This window comes from Pundamilia nyererei, unplaced genomic scaffold (assembly GCF_000239375.1).
Source record: "Pundamilia nyererei isolate P.nyererei 1_Seehausen unplaced genomic scaffold, PunNye1.0 scaffold00100, whole genome shotgun sequence".
Taxonomy (NCBI): domain Eukaryota; kingdom Metazoa; phylum Chordata; class Actinopteri; order Cichliformes; family Cichlidae; genus Pundamilia; species Pundamilia nyererei.
Window position 1 is genome coordinate 1,682,258 of NW_005187501.1, and position 20,064 is coordinate 1,702,321.

Here is a 20,064-nt window from a genome sequence, read left to right on the forward strand (position 1 = left end):
AGCCTTCTTGATTCAGCAATACAATGCCAACATAGATTCTTCTCCACAATGAAAGATTCCCAGCGCTAAACTGGCCTCCTTGTAGCAGTTGACCTGTCAACTACTGAAAATATTTAAAATATCACAAATCAGAAATACAACAAATGAAGTCCCTGAAAAGCTGAAATATAATATCAACAGTCTGCTTTCAAAACACCAGCAATTTGTCTTGTCAGTTCCCAAACACTTACAGAGTTTTGTTGAAAAAAAGAAGTGATGCAACGTGGTGGTAAACATGCCCCTGTCCCAGCTTCAGAAATGTGTTGTTGGCTTCGAGATGAGCTTAATGTTCTTTTTTTTTCTTTTTTTTAAAAAATGTGTGCTGTTTGTTTACAATTTTGAATTAAATATGGGAAGTTTTGTTATTGTTTACATCTAACTAGCTTTTTTTGGAAACAAGGCTATATTTGTATTTTTAATTTAAAGAAGAAAAGAAAAGAAAAGAAAAGAAAAGAAAAGAAAAGAAAAGCAGAGAAGGAAATTTAATGGGAGATCAGCAGAAACAGCATATTTACCATAGTTGGTGCTGGGGGCTGAATACTTGGTGTTAGACTTGCGGATGATGTTCTCATGTACCTGGTACCATTCGTTCTCATTGTTACATCTGGAGAGAAAGACAGTTGGGAACGGCTGTTAACAACACACCCATCAGAGGGTCCAGATGGATGGTTCAGGACTGTGTGTATGGGGACTGCACGAGCAGCATGAGTCCCAGAGCCGATTTCCTCCTGGAGAAAAGGTAGCAGCAGGGGGAGGTGCTATCAAGCAGCACATTAGCCGAAATGCACAGCGCACTAAGCAAACCTGACAGTCAGCTCTCTACCAGCCTTTTTCATTACTGTGGGCCCAAAGGCCCCTGGGAAAGGCATGGGGAAATGCACATACTGGAGCGATATAAGAGCCGACAGTTTGGAGGCAGCTCAGCACTGAATCACTGCTTCCTTTTTAAAGGGAAGGGATCTTTGCGTCCACCGAGAAAGCCAATAAAAACGGCGGTTTTCTATTCGAGAAATCTTTATTTCACACTGAGCTGCTGTATGGTACTCCACAAGAAAAACAGAACGTAACTGGATGGCAAAGTGTAAAGACGATCACTGACCGGGAGCGAGCTCAGAGAAGGACAGTGCAGATACGAGGAGACACTCTAACTGTTGACTGACAAGAAAATATGCTGAGCGTGGCGTTATTTTTGCTTTGTCCTCTATCTTTGCTCAATTATCTATGTGTCATCTCTCTCGGCCTCTTCCCCTCTCCTTCTCTGTGTCTCCTTCCTTCGCTGGGCTGGCTGGTGTACAGGAGTGTCTTTCTGTGGCAAAGCCTAACAGAAGCAGCCAGATTCACAACATGCCAAGTGCCCTATCTCAGGCCCAGGGTGAGAAGCTATTGATTTTCCAGAGGACGCTTCATTATCATTCTGGTCAAAAACACACCAAGCATCAGCAGTGTAACACTAGGTTGTCATGCTCAACATTTCGAGAACATTTACAGATTCCTGCTGCTCCTCACAGACTCGTTAACCCTATATTCACAAAAGCAAGAAGTCTTACAGCAATGAAAAGGCTAAGCAGAAGGAGAAGAAAAAGAAGAATCGCTTCAGTGGTATATTTACGTATAAACTTTGAGCACAAAGTCCTTCTCCTCTTTGAGGTCGGTGATGGTGTGGAAAACATCACTCATGGCAAGTACAGCGCAGCCATAAGGTCGCCTATACTGCACATGCGGCGGGCCTTTCTTTGAGTCATTCAGCAGCATTCGGCCTGTAAAACAAACAGAGAAATAATTTGCTAAGAAGAACCACTAAAAAGTTATAACCATGAGTAAGACGTCATCATACACTTGTTATTTACCCGTTCTTATGACATGTGCAACAATGTACAGGTCTCTCTTCAAGTCTTTGCTGCTTAGGTCCTACAGAGAGGCAGGAAAACAAATGTTAACAGATTCAAGAAGGAACAAAACAGTTTTAAAAAAAAGTACAAATATCTTACCGTGAAGAGAGCACACAGGCGATCAACCTTCTCTGGATTCTTTGGTCCTCCATTTTTGTTCAGTTTCACCATGAACTTTTCGCTGCAAACGAAGCCAAATCACAGTTTCAGAGTGTCTGACAACCACAGAATGCCTCAATCTGCTGGGCAGAGACTGTGTGTAGATGTGTATGTATGTTTGTGCTCTTGAACAGATACAGTTTGTACTTTACTGTAAGCCCATTCAAGGCTGTTATGTGCGCGCTGAGGCTCCTCGGTGTACCTGATCTGTTTGGCCTCGCGACTGTCGTACAGAGAAAAGAAGACGTCTGCATCCTCGCTGATGCTGTTGTAAGTGAAGCTCTTCAGGTTGATGAAGAGGTGGTGCGACACAGGGACACGGCAACCGTCACCATGGCGCTGTCTTATGCTATCACCCTGAGAACGAAAAAGAAAGTGACCGCTCACAAGACCACACTGCAAGCGAGGCCAAATACCTGCCACTCTGTATATAGATATGTTTATTAAACAGATCAATGGAAGTATTGAAACTGTTGAAAAATTCATAAATAAGCTTTACAGTGTTGTAACTAGAGTCTATTTATAGTAGAGTCAGTAGAGATGAAGGATTTCATCCCAATTAGGATATGAAAAGATGAACAGAGTGATGGAAAATTGGTGGCTTTGCTATAAGGGAGGGTGCAATATCCTGTGTTTACATAATGTATAAGTTTAACAATGAAAAGAGGCATATGTGAATGCACAAAATCCACAAAGTTTAGAAGACCTCTGAAACTCACATATTTACTTGATAAGCTAAAGTGCGCTTACAAGAAGACACTGTGCTTTTACTGTGCTAACAGCAGTTTATGCTTATGTAAATCTTTATAGCTATCGCACTAGTTTCGCTCTTCTCGGGCCCAAAGCCAGACAGACTTTACAACGCATCCCCAAACAAAATGCAACATGTCTTTAAAATAGTGTTCCCACACGAGAGAAAGCTATGATATGGCCTACAGCACCATTTGTGCATGCAATGGGACATATGTGATTCCAGTGGGAACCAGTCCTCACGCCCTGGCAGTGTTGGTGTCAGTTGGTGTCAGGTTCTCACCAGTATTATAGGCACCGAACACCAAAGAGTCTAAATGTGATAGCCTTAGTGCCAGAGCAGTGGCCTGACTTCAGGACGCTCATTTGCGACAGAGTGTTTGGAAAAGAAATGAAAAATGAGATTTGCTGATGAAAAATGAGCTGTGACGTGTTCGTGATCACCACTGAAATGGCCGTACCTGGTTTGTGCTTTGCTGACCACAATGTCTGCTGGATACATGCTAAAAAAGTTCAGAGGAAAAGATGTCAGATCAGTGAGTCCATTGTTGTTTTTTCATCCCACACAGCTTTGAACTTATTTACCTTACAGGAGCTTCAGACAAACACCACCTGAGCGCTGCCCTGGTTGATGCTTCAAATCTGACAAAATTTCACCTACGTACATTGCCGAGTGGCTACGCTAGTGTTCCTGTAGCGCTAAAAGAAGCCCACATGAGGCAAAACGTGAGCATGTGGGAGAGAAGAGGACAAAGCCAGTATCGCCCACACACCCCCCCTTCTCTGCTCAGCAGCCTAAAAGAACTCCTCTACTCCCATCCTTCAGGAGGTGCCAAGGTCTTGTGCCCTGCCAAAGACAAGCTCACTTTCATCGACAGAGTCAGGAGGCTTTCTGGCAAGGAAGACCTGCGCTGTTGTTTCTGGACAGAGCATTTAGTGCACAAACATTCAGCGTGCAAAGCTGAGAAACATGGCAAGGGGATAATGGGAGGCTGCAGGGCAGTTGGAGAGAGTTTTCATCAGCATATGGTGCTTCAGCCACTGAAAAGAAAGGATCTCCCTCCCAGATAGCAGTCTCCAGCAGCATTACATTAGATTTCATAACATCTGTGCTGTAATCACACATTTCTAAAATTGGATCTGCTTCAGCAAGTCTCCTCTGTGTGTATAGATTTGGAAGTCCCACATCACTACAACTAAAGCACATTTGAGACATGACTTATTCATGGAAATGTGTCTCTGGTCAGGTTCTTGGCTTAAAGCAAGCAAGACTTAAATCTGCAATTTATTTTTAAAAAATAACAATTAAATATTCATTTGCATGTACTGTACTTTTCCCACAGCCTCACCTGGGCCTATCACTTTGCATTATGTATGCATTACTAGTTAGATTACAGCATTACAGTCACGTGCATGTAAGAAAAGGGACACATTCAATATGGCTGTAAGATAAGCATAAAGAAGAAGTCACATGACGCAGCTCCAACAACTGAATCGTGCAGTCTCTGGTGAGTCACCTTGCTATGGATGATTTGATAATCGGTACATTCACACATCACTACAATAACACAATCCTATCCTATATGGAAAAACAGCGTGTGCAATGGCAAAAAAAAAAAAGCGCTCGGTAGGTAAAAAAGGATAGAGTGCAAGACAGTGAGTCATGCCTACATATATAGTTTATCCATGCTGCAGGGACACATTTAATTGCATTTTATCATCCAAAGAATACAAATGCACTGCACTGACTTATTCTGTTTAATAATTAAAGGGATGTGTTTGTACAGCGTGAATTGGTTCAACAATATTTCCAGCCAACATACCAGTTTGTATAGCTCTGACACGCTGATCTGATCCGGATCCACCATTTCAAACTCTTTTCTGGGAACAAGGTCTAAGCCAAGGTGTCTGATGGGAGAGGGATTTGGTGTGAGTAAAGAAAAACAGAGGGGGAAAAGACATTAGAGGTTTTAGCTCAAATGAAACAAAGGTGTCATATCACCATAATAAAATCTGCAAACATTCCTTAATAACAGTGGTTCTGAGTGCACACCACTTACTCCACAATTTTCATCAAGTTGAAATTTACCTGAAACTTAGCATAATAATAGTCACTATAAATCCATATAAAGCTCACGAATAAATCCAAACAAAACATACTCGGGAACATTAAATAGCAATTGCTAAGATTGCTAAGCAATTGCCTGATTTGTTACAGATTTAGCAGCTAATTTTCCTCACGTGAATCTTGGTTAGCTGACATAAATATATACAGTACGGAGCAGAAATACACAAGAAAAACACCTGCCCTTAACCATTTTAACCCAAATAAACCATATACTGTGTACAGGTTGGTGTATCACCCACACAGAATAAAAAAAAGTTACTTTTTTTAAGGCTACAGCACCACATCCAGCAGACAATATTAGATCATTTTATTCCAGCAGTTCAGTAAGACATTTCTGTCATCCCTGGAAACCCGTAGTAGAACGAGGATTTATGGGTTTGAATGGTACTTAACCACTCAACATGAGTTTGCATTATAGTAACCCACTAAAGGGGTTAAGAACAGTACTGGAATAATTGTGCTCTGTTGCCAGGTACAGTTGTCTCATGTGGTTGCATCTCATACTGTAACTCTTGACTTAAGCAAAACTGTGCAGCCTTAACTCGTGAAGCACTCTGCGCGGACCATGAAATTAGATCACTGCAGCTCTCAGATCAGCATGCACCACACCGTACTGACCTCAACTCGCATGATAAACGACTCCATACTTTAAGAGTTTGTATATTTGATTCCAAGCACGATATGCACAAATATTGACCAAGTAAAGTTGTTTAAAGTGAATTTTATGGCCAAAAATCTCTAAATCTGTTTTTAAACTGACAGATTTTCCCTCCACCTAGAGCTCTTCCTTGGCTGAACTGAAACCCTCGCATCATTATTTCTGTTATGGATGCCTGTCACAGCTCAGTTGGAAGGGGTTTGAAACTGGCAACAGTAAGAATATGGCTTTACAGTTCCTCCGGGGGGATTTGCATTGACTTTAAGCTGCTTCAGATTCACTCATCTGCTAAATGACCATAAAATTACATCACAGCAATGCTCTTACACACCCACTCATCCACTGTGGCAGATCTCTCCAGTGTCATTTTTATTTATTTTTTTATTCTTTGGTGGCCAGTACGGTAGTTTGAAACAAATGTTTGCTTTATAGCATGACTTCGCTTAACCCACTCTCTTAATCTCAGTGCACTCAGTGCGAGTGTTACTCACTCATTGCCCCAGTCAAGCCGTACGGTGATGTGGCGCTTGATCTCGCGAGTCTGGTCTTGGGCGAGGTGACCCTGGATCAGCTGCCGACGAAGGTCAATGAGCTCATTCATCACATGGCGCAGTTTATGGAATAGATCTACCTTGTGTTTCTGTATTTAAAGAAGGCAAAAAAGTTAGGTTTGGGATATACAAATTCACCAAAAACAACAAGAGATTAAAAACTCTCTCTCCATGGGTCTGAAATAAGAATTCAGTGATTTCATTTTACATTCAGGCCAAACAGGAGATCAAGACAAAATCATGCTTTGAATCCAGGCCTCTGCCAGCCCGTGCAGGCTGCAGAACAATATGTGTTGCAACTGAGTTTCAAGCCCACTGGTTTTGTTAATGAAACGGGAAAAAAAATACAGTTCCCTCACAAATCTGCTTTGACCTCATCACAGTAATGAATTTCATCACCATCTCTCACGGACCAAGAACAACAGTTTTAATTCAGGCATTCTCTGTTCTCCCTAATGGTATGACAAGCCCACATAACCACCCAGGTTTGTTTACATAAACGCAAAGATTAAACACCACTACGATGCCAATATAAATTTAATGAGGATAAACACTACATGCTTTCAAAGGCTGGTAGCAGCTGAAAACAAAGATTTTTGTCAGGGTTGATGAGCCCTTTCAGACTGCTATTTACGTGCATTATAATGGATACACAGCTATGCTTAGGCCATTGCTCCCGGAAGTAATACCATGAATTCTAATTGGCAACAATAAGGTGAAATGTATCAACATCTAGCCAATGCCGCATCCTACAGGGGGGTGAGCACCAAAACCAGCACTGTTAAATCAGGGCTTCATATTAGTCGAGCTTCAGAGGAAGTTACATCACCACTCCAATGCCGGAGGCTGCTTAGTTGCTCAGAGCATGAGCAGTCCTCAGTGAGAGGTTATGTAAAAACTCGTTGCCTGTTCTGCAACATAGCCGCTCAGCTCCCGAACTCAAAACCCTACCAACCACTTCTGCCTGCCCCCTCGACACTTAGCAGGATTAAGGATGCTTTAGGTTTCCAGTAATCACTTTTTGCCCGGCAAAGTAAAGGCTGAGTGAAGGTGGTGGATCTTAAGAAAGGCAGGCCAAGATCAATAAATGGCAGAATGACACAGCATGAAATTGCATACGACAGGTCTGTAGGCCATTATCTGTGTCCAACCACCATGTCTGTTCTACATAGATAGTACATGAAAATACAGGGTGACAGTCAGAACGACATGGAGTGGAGAAATATCTTAAGGAGATGTCGCAGGACTATATTTCTAGTGAATCACTACTTCTGCCGGCAAAACCTTATTTTACCAGGTGTTGAATTGTGAGCAGGAAAGAAAACATGATTCCATCAAACCACTTAGGGGAATGCAAATGAAGCAACGGTGGATGCATTTTCTTTGCGAAAGTTGTTTTGTCAAATCCCTTGGAAATCTTAGTAATCTCAGGTCCACACGCACATTTATTGCTTGGTGGTTTGTTTTGATATAAGCAAGATGTACTGTAATATACCGCTACTGACCACATAGAGCTGCTTCCACAAAACGCCCCATTCCTGCAGTGTGGAGGTGGTCTCTGTGATAATAGGGTCCTCGAGGGGTACCACCGTCTCGCACAGCCTACAGCGAAAAAACATGAATTTCAAATCAATCCCTGAAGCATCAATACAACTGGTACAAAAACATATTCATACTACACAATATGAAGACTCGTCTTATTGCAGCATTTGCCTCTTTATTTTAGAAAAGCTGCATAATGAAAATGTTGTATTTAGCATGAAACTGTGTTTTCAACATGTAGTTTTCTTTTTCAGCTGTTCTTTTGTAGGTTTGCTGCTGTGCTTGGGATCATTGTCCTGCTGCATGAGCCCTAGACTCTAAAATACTTTGGTATACAGAGGAGTTCGTGGTCAACTCAACGACTGCAACATACTCAGATTTTGTGGCAAATCCGGTGCGTAATGGCCAAACATCTCCACTTTGGTCTCGTCTGTCCAAATGACATTCTTCCAGAAGTCTTGTGGTTTGCTAAGATGCAGCTTTGCAAACATAAGCCGTGCTGCCATGTCCTTTTTAGAGAGAAGAGACTTTCTCCTGGAAACCCTTCTAAGCAAGCCATACTTAAATATGGTCTGACACTAGGGTGAATTTGCTTGGACTTTCACTCCTGAGACAATGAGCAGCTTTCATGAATGCTTTCTTATTCCTCACTGTACCATGATGGACTCTGTATTGCTTGGAAATGGCCTTATAACCCTGCCCACACTGATGAGTAGCAACGGTTACTTCTTTAAGATCATTGCTGATACCTTTCCTCCTTGGCACTGTGTTAATACACACCTGAATGCCCCAAACCATAAAACTGCAAAAACGTCTGCTTTTACACATTTGCTGATGATTAGTGAATAAAGTGCATTTGAGTAGCTGCACCTAGCTGCTACTTAACCTAGCAGTAAGGGAGTACTTAGTTTTGACATGCGCTTTATGGATTTTGACTCAATTTTTTGTTGGAATAAATAATAACACAATATAAGATGTCATGTTTTTCTAGCTCATCTCAGGTTATATTTATTGTAAGACCCGCCAAGGACCACGTGATTTTTATTATGTTCTGATATGTAAAATCTTAGAGCTGAAAGAGGGTTCACTTTGTTTTACCATGACTGTACATATGATAAATGATTAATAGAGAACAATAAAAAGAAATGCCTCTCTTTTAATAAATTCTTTGGTGTTATCTAAAACATATTCTGAAGTAGGTCACATCAAAGAACATACACTATTTCTATTGTACACTATCAGATTTAAATTATAATATCAGTATGAATACTGGAGATCCTGGTGTTGGTATCACACTGAAACTTAATTTAATGGTATTTCCCACTCCCAGCTGTCTCCAGATTAGCTTAGAAATGGGTGAAGTCACAATTACACATCAATATAACTGTTTCAATGAGGAATTATGTAATTATTCTCTGAATGCAGTTAGGAAACAGGGTGGAGCTAGCCAATAAAAACCATAACACTCATCCTTCTTGTGTGACCACATTCATGGGGAAATATTAAAGCAAAGGTTAGATGCTTGTGAAGCTCTGGCTTCCAACTTTTATACTGTATAACATTTTAGAACAACGCAGGCATCTCCATTCGTTGCACAGTGAGTGGGGGTGATTGACTGTGGTGGGGATGCTTTGGGAGAACTACACAGATGCAGTAGGTGTGTCAGCTCATTAACTCCATGAGACAGCAAAGCAGATTTCCCAAACTGCAGCTCCTGGAGCGAGGAAGTATAATAATGTCAATTTTGAAGCCTGTACTTTTAATTGTTTCGGTGAAAATGAGAGTTTTCCTGCTATGTGGTAACTCAAATGGAGGATGATGATATAAGAGCAAACTCCTGATTCACACTGAGCTACAGACACAGAGCTCTTCTGCCTGTTTTTCTCTGTTCCGTTCTGGCCCCGCAAACCCATGGCCGACTATTGTTACCAGATGCATGTAGAGGACTGCAGTGTGTGTGTGTGTGTGTGTGTGTGTGTGTGTGTGTGTGTGTGTGTGTGTGTGCGTGTGTGTGTGTGTGTGTGTGCATGTCAGCAGCTGTCAGGTGGTAATTCTCCAGACGATGGCATTGTCACTAATCAGTGGTGAAGCAAAATTAGATGGCAAAGGAGGGAGGGATCTGCATCCACTGACATTGATCAGTTGATTAATCAGTATCACACTGGCTGTGTAATGAGAGAAAGAAAGCTCCATCAACTCTATCAGCGCCAATAGATCTGACCAGTAAAAACAAACATATCACCCTCTTGTCATCCAGCAGTATGTCTCAATAAAGGCCTGATTTTGATGGTGATGGATCACTGCTGCTGAAGTTGTACATAACATCATTGGCAGTGTATTTCGAGCAGCACACGCCCTTCTAAATGAAATTCTCAGTACTGCAAAGGATTTTACTTTAACTGTGTCAACTTAAACATAAAAAGGTCATTTACACATGATGACATGTTTCTTTTATGCAAAAGGTGTTCCTTCACCCTAATTTTAGTGAAGCTTTTGGGATTGACGCTGGCAGAAGGGCTTGCCAATATAAATATGTCAGTCTCTGACACGCTATGCATACCTTTAGAAATGCTCCAAATTAGGCTGAATGAGAGTAAAAAGCACCATAATTATCATAGTGATAGTTTCCAAAACAATACACTTTATCTCTTACTGATGGAGAAAACTCTATAAATCCAATTATGCCACAAAACAGTCCAAAAAACATAATTAGTTTTATTTACTAGCAGATCAACTCCGTTAAGCCACCCGCTGTTAATAAAAAGACTAAATTGGACTATCAATTGGACTCTTACAGTGAAAATTGTGCAGGGATTCAAGATCACGTGCAAAGACAAGCAAACAGCAAAGGGAAGAAATAGTTATGCTTTTATAGTTTGATATGTATGCATCCTAATTACAAAGTAGGGAACTTTTTTGCAACTGCAGCTGTTGCTAACAATATAGCTGTGGTCTGGGTATCTTAAAATGGTTTACAGCATTCGTGTCTTGAGGGGCTCGAGGGCCTCGAGGGCCTGTGCTATTACAAGATGTATAATTTAGCTCCGCTAATCTTGCTTAACAGGACTGTTTGGGTGTGATTTGATCACATTTATTTAACAGCTCAGGGAAAATATGCAAAACACTGCACTACTATTGATGTACACTCAGTGAAATGTTGCTAAACTTTGATTTGGGAAATATGTGGCATTGCTTTATTTCTAACCTCTGCTGGCTGTGAAAAAAAATGCATAAAAAGTACTTAAGACAACCACATCAGTTCTACTTTTGTCACAAACATGTCTGCTTTTCTAAAAGAGTTGATCAGGAAAATACGCTCACTTGTGTTATGCCTGTATTAACTCCTTGTTAAGCCAATGGTATCAACATAATGCATTTAGACATATAGACATGGTCAAGATGAAGAATGGGCAAAAGGGGATTTAAGTGGCTTTCCATGTGACATGGCTGTTGGTGCTAGACAGGCCGCTCTGAGTATTCCAGAAAGTGCTGATCTACTGCAACTTTCCCAAACACCCATCTCTGAGGTTTACAGAGAATGATCTGAAAAAGATCAAATATGGCAGTTTTCTGGGAGAAAATGCCTGGTGGATGCCAGAGGTCAGAGGCGAATGGCCAGACTGCTTGGAGCTGATAGGAAGGCAACAGTAACTCACATAATCACTTGTGTTACAACCAAAGCAGAAGAGCATCTCTCGAATGCACAACACATCACACGTTGAAGCAAATAGGTTACAGCAGAAGAAGAACACCACATCGGGTGCCACTCCTGTCAGCTAGGAACAGGAAACTGAAGCTGCAATTTGCACAGGCGCACCAAAATTGGACATCATTGGAAAACTGTTGCCTGGTCTGTTGAATTATTTCTGCTGTGATGTTCAGATCACCTAAATATGTGAAAGCATGTTGTACCTTGTATCAACAACTCAGGTTGTTGTTGGGGGCGTTATGGTCATGGGTATATTCTCTTGGTACACCTCAGTACCAAGCTGAGTAACGTTTAAATGTCACATAACACCTGAGATACTTTGTTACCTTTTTGCCTTCCACACCCATAGTGCAGCCATCTTCTGATGGCTGATCCAGCAGGATAACGTGTCATGTCAAGTTCAAATAATCTACAACCATTTTCTTAAACTGAGATTGAGTTCACTGTACTCAAATGACCTCCACAGTCACCAAACCTCAATCAAGCAGAGAGGTGGTGAAACAGGAGATGCACATCATGGGTGTGCAGCTGAAAAATCTCCATTAAGTGCGTGACGCTATCATGTCAACATGGATCAAAATCTCAGAGAAATGTCTCCAGCTGAGATATTTACGGCCTTTACATAAAGTAAAGTTATGTTTCTGATATCAGTTAAAATGCTTCATTCTGTTTCATTTGCAAGGGAAAGTCGTCCTGATGAGTTCCTATTTTGGGACAAGAATGCTATCAGCTAGAGTGGACACCCTGTGGTGCAGTTTGAAAATCAGATTTGAGACTGACATTCTGTGCTCTACTTAGGATGCTGCACATGCTTGAATAAAAACACTCAATCATACAGCTTACCCTCTGTTTGTCACTGTAGATTTCTTCAAGTGGACATAGCTGACTGGGAAAATACCCTGTGGATGGAGGACAAAGCAACGATGTTATTGGGTGTGACAGGATTACATGTCTAATTCTCCAGCACCATGTGACCAAACCTATTGTGTTATGTTTGTGTTATTAGGTAGTCTATCCTAAACCGTGTTAGCTGCAGCAACTGGACATTTTTTTAATTCATTTTGTTGCTGGCAAAACATTATATGCTGAGAGAAGTGTAACAATTGCTTTACATGTATTTTTACATTTTCTGCTGTGTGTTTAGAATTCCTGTAATAAGGTGCAGAGACAGGAGGCAGAGCAAAGTGCAGGATACCTATTGTGTGTTGGCTTAGCGGCAGAAGGGCACGAGAGACTGAGTGGTGCTGGCTGCCACCCTTGCAGTTCATATTTCTTATTCTAATCTACCAGATGTGAAGAATTGGCCAGAGTGAGCACAAGTAATTCTCTCAGCTCGGAGAGAGTATGGGGGCGAATGAACGTGGGCAGCGGAGTACATAACAAAATGGAGGGGTGTTAGTAAGAACTGTAAATAGCTGATGAGAGTAGAGAAGGACAGCATGTAGCCACTAACACCTACATTTACCAGGACTGGACAGCATTTGTGTTTTCTTTAAAACACTCCAGCAACACTGCATATTACTTAAGCTTCTGACACTTCATTTTTAAGCAAACTGAGACACAATGAATTGCAAAAATTACCCTCAGCTTTTATCTTTCTAACAGCAGATTTGGTATTTTGCTTCTGATGGCATTGCTTTTATTATGAACATGCAACATTTAGGCAACATTTAGATATCTGCTGTTAGCACAATGAGTTTCCACACTGCTGTGCTGTGGTGAGGCAGATATATGTTAACCATGTAGTATTGAATTAGTGCAGCTATTGATCTCTCTCAGCTGTGATGGCGCTAACTGTGGTGCATCTACAGCCTCTTCCCACTGAGCACATAGCAGAGGATTTATCTTAATAATGACGCCGCATGAACAGACTCTAAACAGAGAACTAAGACTTTTAGATTTGGCCTCTCCGTCTCGCCTTTCAGCTGAACTTTCTTTCTATTTGCACTTCTCCCGTGTAAACTATCTGTGATATGGATTAGAATTAAACTGAAGTTATTAGTATTTTTTAAATAGCTTGTTTTGGTAAAATGAGGTTAATAACTGCACCATCTGCTGGTTGAAAGGAAAAAACAATTTGAATCGTCCACAGAATTCTGCTCATGGAAGCCAGAAGCGGTACATATTTTACTACAGCACAGCATATGCATAGAACATATCTCTATTGCACTTTTTCTTTTTTTGTCGTCATCATATATTCTTTATTTGTGAATAAAACGTTAAAGCTGTCATATATCTGCACCATAAAGTCAGAACATCTTGGTTAAAATGTGTCTTTTTAAAAGCACCTCTGGAAAATACAGGTCAGGAATCTTCTATTTTTGTCAAATCAAAGCCATATTCGATAAGTTCATCAGCCATTAAGGTCTTTGTTGTCTAGACACGGTTATTTCTGGTGGTGCACATCTCTCATATCGCATTATCATTCACAAAAAAGCGATTAAGGCTTTGATAAAAGCTTCGTGTGGAGCTCACATTCTATTGCAGGGCAGCCATTTTTATAAACGTGTTCATGACACTTGATTTGTCTGCTATAATCTTAACTTTACTAGTCTGCAGTCTTTGAAAAGTGCTGAATTATTAAAGGAGCCCACACTTGCAGAGATATAACACATCGACTGCTAACAGTGTCTTTTTGCCTTTGCATGCAAATAAAAATATGAGTCTTACAATGCCTTATGCTGACCTCATTTCAATGCAGAATAGTGAAAGTATGGAAATTATCACACTATTAAAAGTGATTAAAGATGCTGTAATTACCTTGATAGAAGGCTTCTTGGTAGAGAACCCTCTGTACCAGCCTAATGAAAGAGGGAAATTCACATGAGAAAGGTTCACCCTCACAAAAAATAACAATAATATAATAAAATCTTAATCTTTCAAGTCTCCATTCTGCTGTGTCTCCATTGGTTTGAAGAGTTTCAAAGTGAAATGTTTTAACTCATGGTCTGGATACTAAATAGTCAATGTAATTACATGAAATAAACAAATCTATGACAATAATATCTAAACTATCAGGCTAGCTCAGCATTATATGCTTTGTAGACTCAAACAATATCAGTTATACAACCGTCTTTCAAAAAATGGTAATAAGGTGTTTAATGTAAATAAGAACAAAATGCAGAGATTTGTGAATCATTTAAAAGCTAACATGCCAGTTTACAAACTGAGACAGTTTATTGGTTTTCACGGTGTATTGAATGTTTTCCAATGACAGATTTGGAGTCACTGAATATTGGTTTTCAGCCTTTTTCATTTTAATGTAAAGAGATTTCTTCAGAGTCACAGAATCTGTTACTAGTAAGAGAAATAATCTGGCTATGATACAGTTTTTACATTCGATGTTATCGTAGTTAATGGTTTGCAAGTCAGTCTGTTCAAAAGTACTAGTGTTTTTAAGATTTACACAGGGTGCTAACTCTTTTTTATCATTTAAGCCTTTATAGGGCACTAACTGAAATAGCTGTAAATTCAAAATGTCAGCACCAGAGTTTTTGGAAGGTATTATAAGAAGCTTTTTGTACTGTTTTGAAAAATGTTTTCACTGTTTTGTGGAAAATCAAGCTACCATATCAATTAACCAGACTAAGGGTTAAAACCGCATCAATGGTATGAGTCAAATTCCTGTTATCTATGTCACTACAGTCTCTAAAAAATAAGCCTCTGAGTTATTATTTTTACTGTTTTTAATTTGAAAAGAACAATTGTTCAGGGAGACAGGAAATCCGTCTGGAACCAAACAACTCTTTATAAAAAGACAAAGTAAAGTGTGCTTCACAACCTTTAGACAGTTAGCATCTTCTTTTAAATTTATTTTGGCAGTATAATGTTGTTTTCTTTCTTACCATCAGATAGTGTTTTGTTTTTTGTTTATTTGGCCCAAAAAGTAGTGACATTACTCATTCTAAAAAGTAAACAGCAAACCCAATAAAAGCACGTAATAATAAACTAGTTTAGATAACTGAAAAGGAATAAGCTCCATTATACATTCAGTGTTGACATAAGAGACCGGGCTGATTTTACCTTCACTCTTTTCCAGGATCTGTACAGTTTCCCCAATCTCCAGGACCAACGCCTGGCATATTGGTGACCGGAAGTTGCAGATTACTGTGCAGAAGGAAAAAAAAACGAATCAAATGATTAGATATCAAGTCATGAAAAAGCATTTAGCCATACAGCACTTTTTAATGTAACTGCTGTTAACAAAAGTCACATCACAGATTTAAGATCTATGCTTGCTTTCATCTTTGTGGCCTCTGATTGAGCAGGGAACATCCCTCTTCACTGTCATGTCTTCACACGGCATGTGTTTTGGGTTTGCATCGGGGCAGTCAATGCATCGCTTTAATAAGCTGTTTAATGCAAACATCTAAACACAGTGTCACACAGGAAGCACAGCTTAGCGAACTGTAAACAAGCTCCCACCCTGAAGTGGGTAGTCATTTTAATAAGCAATTAATTCTTAAGCGACCTGATTTTTTCTTATGTTAAGTTAATTGAACTATCCCAAAAATAGAGCCCACACAAACTGCTAAGTAATACGGCTAAACGGTGATTTATCACAAGTTCTTATTAGCAGAAATCTTTCATGCCACCTGCTTTTTTTTTTTGCTGTACCAGCTTCAGTAACAGCCACTGACTCAAACGCTGATGACATGATTATTCTTTGGGGAGAAGAAGCCACAGTGAAGGCCTTAAAAATTGCATCAGCTCTGGAGCTGGATTTTGTCTCTGCAGCACTGCAGCTCGGCAACATGAGCCACGGAACAAACAGTATACAAGCCCCAGTAAAGACAAACTTGTTTAATAATGACGGCACTCCGCTGATGATTTTAAAAACCTACAAATGGTGGCCCTTCAAGGAGAGTTTGGCGTGAATCATTATGCTAATGAACTAGCCAGGGGAACCAGTGAGGGGGAGGAAGGGAAGGAGGAGCCTGAGCTCAGCTCCGTTGCCTGTTTGAGGATAGCGAGCGCTCAGTTCCTGTGCTGGGGTAACTATGGCAACAGATCATCACAAACTGGAGGGCTTTCTTCACTGTAACTGCTGCAGGATCAGGGCATTTTAAAATGGCAAGCTTATGGATGCTGCATTGCACTAGAGTTCAGATGTATTAGGAAGAGAGATGGGCAGACTCAAAGAGCATCCTTGTCACCTTTTCCGTTCTGCCTCCAGTCAGGGCTAAGTATTTCCTCTTTCAGAGTCCTATTCTTTAATGGACTCGATTTCATTTGAATTGCAAAACCTGCACTCACAGCATCTGAAAACTCTTCAGCGGAGGCCACGTCAGAACAAGATGAGATTGTCATGTTAGAGAGAGTTGGGCACAGAACGCAGGCTCATATTTTCAAAGTCCTCCCTCACAAAACCTCCAAGCTGTGTAAACACACAGACACACACTTGTTTCATTGTGCCTAAGAGCTGCGGAGCATTAGCATATCTTCAAAACATAACCAACAAAATTCAGCTTCAGACTTCGACATGTTGAACGTAGGATGTTGGAAGGAATGACGGGACAGGGAGTAGAAAATGTTGGCAAAAAGCAAACATTTTCCACTCCGCAACAGCATACCAGCCCAGACTGTCCCTCTATTTAGTTGAATTCATGATCCACATGGCATCTGAGGGCTGCTATTGTGTAACCAGTAAATCATTGGAAGGAATTATGGGGATTGAGCACAGCAGGAGACTCCTGCTGTCCTCTCACCTACATTGTTCCATGTATGACATAAATACATGTCGATTCTTCCATAAGAGCCACCTGGTTTCATTTATTTGTCAGCTATTAAACACATCTTTCTGAAAGTTTAGCTTTGGGAGTCTAGCTTCTAGGTTGTGACTTTCAGAGCTGAGTGAAAGCACAAAAAGGATTTTCATAAATAATTTATAATCAGCAGCAAATGAGTGAAAATGAGCTCATGGCTTTATCATTCTTTCAGAAAGTGTAAGCGCAGCAATTTTCCAGAATAATGAATTCAATCTAAGTTAGAAAGAGAACCGCACAGACAAACGTACATGCTTACTGTATTGCATCAACAGGCGAAAATACAAACTCAAAGCTTTTAAGAGTTCAGTATTCTGTGTTGGCACAGAGAATGAAGACAAGCTGCAGTTGGGTTTCTATGACAGCACTCAGCCTTCATCATAAACACCTCACATGTGACAAAAGAGGCACAATCCTTGGATTATCTTATGCGAAACGTTCCAGCGTTATAGCCGTCAAGCATCACACTGGTCACCTACTACAGAGAATCACCGAGGGGGAGTAGACTCAAATTGGAGAATGTGAATCACGCCATCGTGAGAATCGTGAGACTCGCTCACACTTTTCCTCTGTCGGGCCATTACTTTCTAACTCACTTCTTTTCACCAGCAGTGCTGTCACCAATGGTGTGTAGGAAAAAGGCTAATATAATCAGAAAATGTGGGAACAGACTCAGCGTGGTTTTTGAAATAGTAAGCTGACTGCATGAGTGAACACCAAAGTCCCCCTTGACTCAATCCTGTAGTGATGAAGTGTAAAAGGGTCTTTCAAGCAATGATTGCAGATAAATGTGGCAATTGAGAACCCCAAACTTCCAACCCATCCACATCTCCACAGTGTTAAAAGAGAGAATTGTAGCACCACAAACACTTTGCCGAAGTCAAAGCGTTTGTCACGTATCAGATTTGGATCAGCTAAGCAAACACCAATACTAATGAAGAGGTGTAAATCCAGATTAAAAGAAAGGATAGACTCTTTTAAAGCAAACGTATTTAACTCTTGCTGTTTTAAATTCATTGTAATACACTGAATAAGTTTACACACATTAAATGAACAATTTTCCACTGAGTCTGAAACTTCAGGGAGGTTAAAATACCCAAATCCATTTCTACTAGTTGTGTAGAAAACCGAGAATTATGATAAAAATGACTAAACATTAACAGACCATTAAACGTGAAAGAAAAACGTGCTGTGAAACAATGCAATAGAAACAGTAGAAACAATGATTAAAAGTTAAATATCAACAGATATTTTTATGTGAAATTGGCACATTCCAGAAATATGGATGCTGTGTTTAGAATTTATTCGTTTCTCGGTGATGCTGTTTGCTTGTCCATTTGCGTTAAAAAACAGTAAGTCACATTTAGAGTTTATCTGCTATCAGTGACATTACTAGCTGAGATGACAGGATATGCACTCCGTCCATAAAAATATTTTACTCTACACGCTTGTTTAGCATCAGTCTATTGTGTGTTTGTTTAAGTCTCATCTTTGACCTGTTTTCCTTGTCTACCCTTCTCTTTCCTGTTACTCCTGAGACATGTCTATCTCTGAAATAAAATCAATTCTCCCTTTGTACAACAGACGAAGGAGATGCTTGTATTGCTTCCAGTGTAAACACTGACTGTTGCTGTCATGTGCTGAAAAATGTTTCACTGCTATATGTAATAGAGTGACATTTTAAACAGAGCCATATGGCCTTGCTTGAGAAGTAGTGATAGACACATACAGTGCCTAACTGCATGATGGCCTGCAGGGGAGAAATATTCTGCAGAGAAGGTGGTAATGCCATCAAAAACCTGCCAGTACAACAGTAAACACTGTTATGGATTATAAATTGTCTGCTGTATTTTCAAACAACTGAGTGCTAATGGCACCACTGTAGTGAGAAATGCTTTATCAAAGAGGACACTGTGCTCATCTATGCTGCAGTGATGGCGTGAACTTATTTACATGTGTTTCCTTTTGCCTTTTAGTTCCAGTGAGCCATAACAGGTAGAACGTATGCACACTATGGAAGTCCTGCTTTCCTGGATTGAATAGTCCTGTCCCAGATCTCTGGTAAGTTAAAAATTACACAATGGTCTTTGGGCTTCGCCCACTGAGTCATGGAGTTCAGCACGACTTGAATGCACACTCACTTGCTGAGACACATTACTGCACCGAAGTCTTGCCAACCAAGCGATTTCTGCCACAGAGGCAGAGGAGCATTTCACTATATCTGCTTCCAAATTAGTGTCCCAGAAATCTAGCCATGCCACCCAACTGCAGGAGTGTGTGTAACTTTTAAATTCCTGTGTACACGACTGTCACACCATTAACACTATCTATTTTTATTGTTTTATTGCTAGTGACAAGTTAGCAAAGCGACAAGACAGGAAACGTAATAATGATAAGCTGATCCTGTGGCCGTGATGAAACGAGCTTGCTAAACTTTCCACTGCAGATATAGGAAGGATGGATGAAACTGGAGAAATGCTACTTTGGGCGAATGTCTGTAATCCCACTGTCAGCTGAACATTATCTCTGTCTTTTATTCTGTCATGAAAACATTTTATCCTAAACTTGTCTGTTTCAGACGACGGCCTTGACTGCTTGATTATTTGGTGCTTTGCATCTGAGCCACATCCATGTAGCCACAGATGAAGACATCTGATTCATTTCTCATGTGGGCAGGTACTGACTTGCAGTCTGAGCTCTTTCCAATTAAAATGTAAAGGAATATTGCTGCCTATATGAGAAAAATCCATCAGTGACTCATTTGTGCACAAGAAAAAGGAACATTTTCAGCTTGTAGGAAGAAAAGATTTCAAGAAAACTAATTTTAGGCTTGTGATTTAACAGTAATCATTTCAATATTATGTTATTGTGTTA

At 40.3% G+C, this 20,064-nt stretch overlaps 1 protein-coding gene across 1 annotated transcript in view; it reads right to left on the reverse strand.

The window, feature by feature from the left end:
• The window catches only part of dock3 (dedicator of cytokinesis 3), a 51,176-nt gene that overhangs the window by 28,379 nt on the left and 2,733 nt on the right, over positions 1-20,064 (reverse strand). Inside the window, exons 2-13 of the mRNA XM_013912784.1 lie at positions 15,449-15,532; positions 14,186-14,226; positions 12,269-12,324; positions 7,680-7,776; positions 6,115-6,263; positions 4,661-4,745; positions 3,299-3,340; positions 2,290-2,444; positions 2,028-2,109; positions 1,887-1,947; positions 1,649-1,796; positions 555-643 (exon numbers count right to left, since the gene is read on the reverse strand). Of these exons, the coding sequence (XP_013768238.1) occupies positions 555-643; positions 1,649-1,796; positions 1,887-1,947; positions 2,028-2,109; positions 2,290-2,444; positions 3,299-3,340; positions 4,661-4,745; positions 6,115-6,263; positions 7,680-7,776; positions 12,269-12,324; positions 14,186-14,226; positions 15,449-15,532 (1,089 nt within the window). The remainder of the gene's footprint in view (positions 1-554; positions 644-1,648; positions 1,797-1,886; positions 1,948-2,027; positions 2,110-2,289; positions 2,445-3,298; positions 3,341-4,660; positions 4,746-6,114; positions 6,264-7,679; positions 7,777-12,268; positions 12,325-14,185; positions 14,227-15,448; positions 15,533-20,064) is intronic.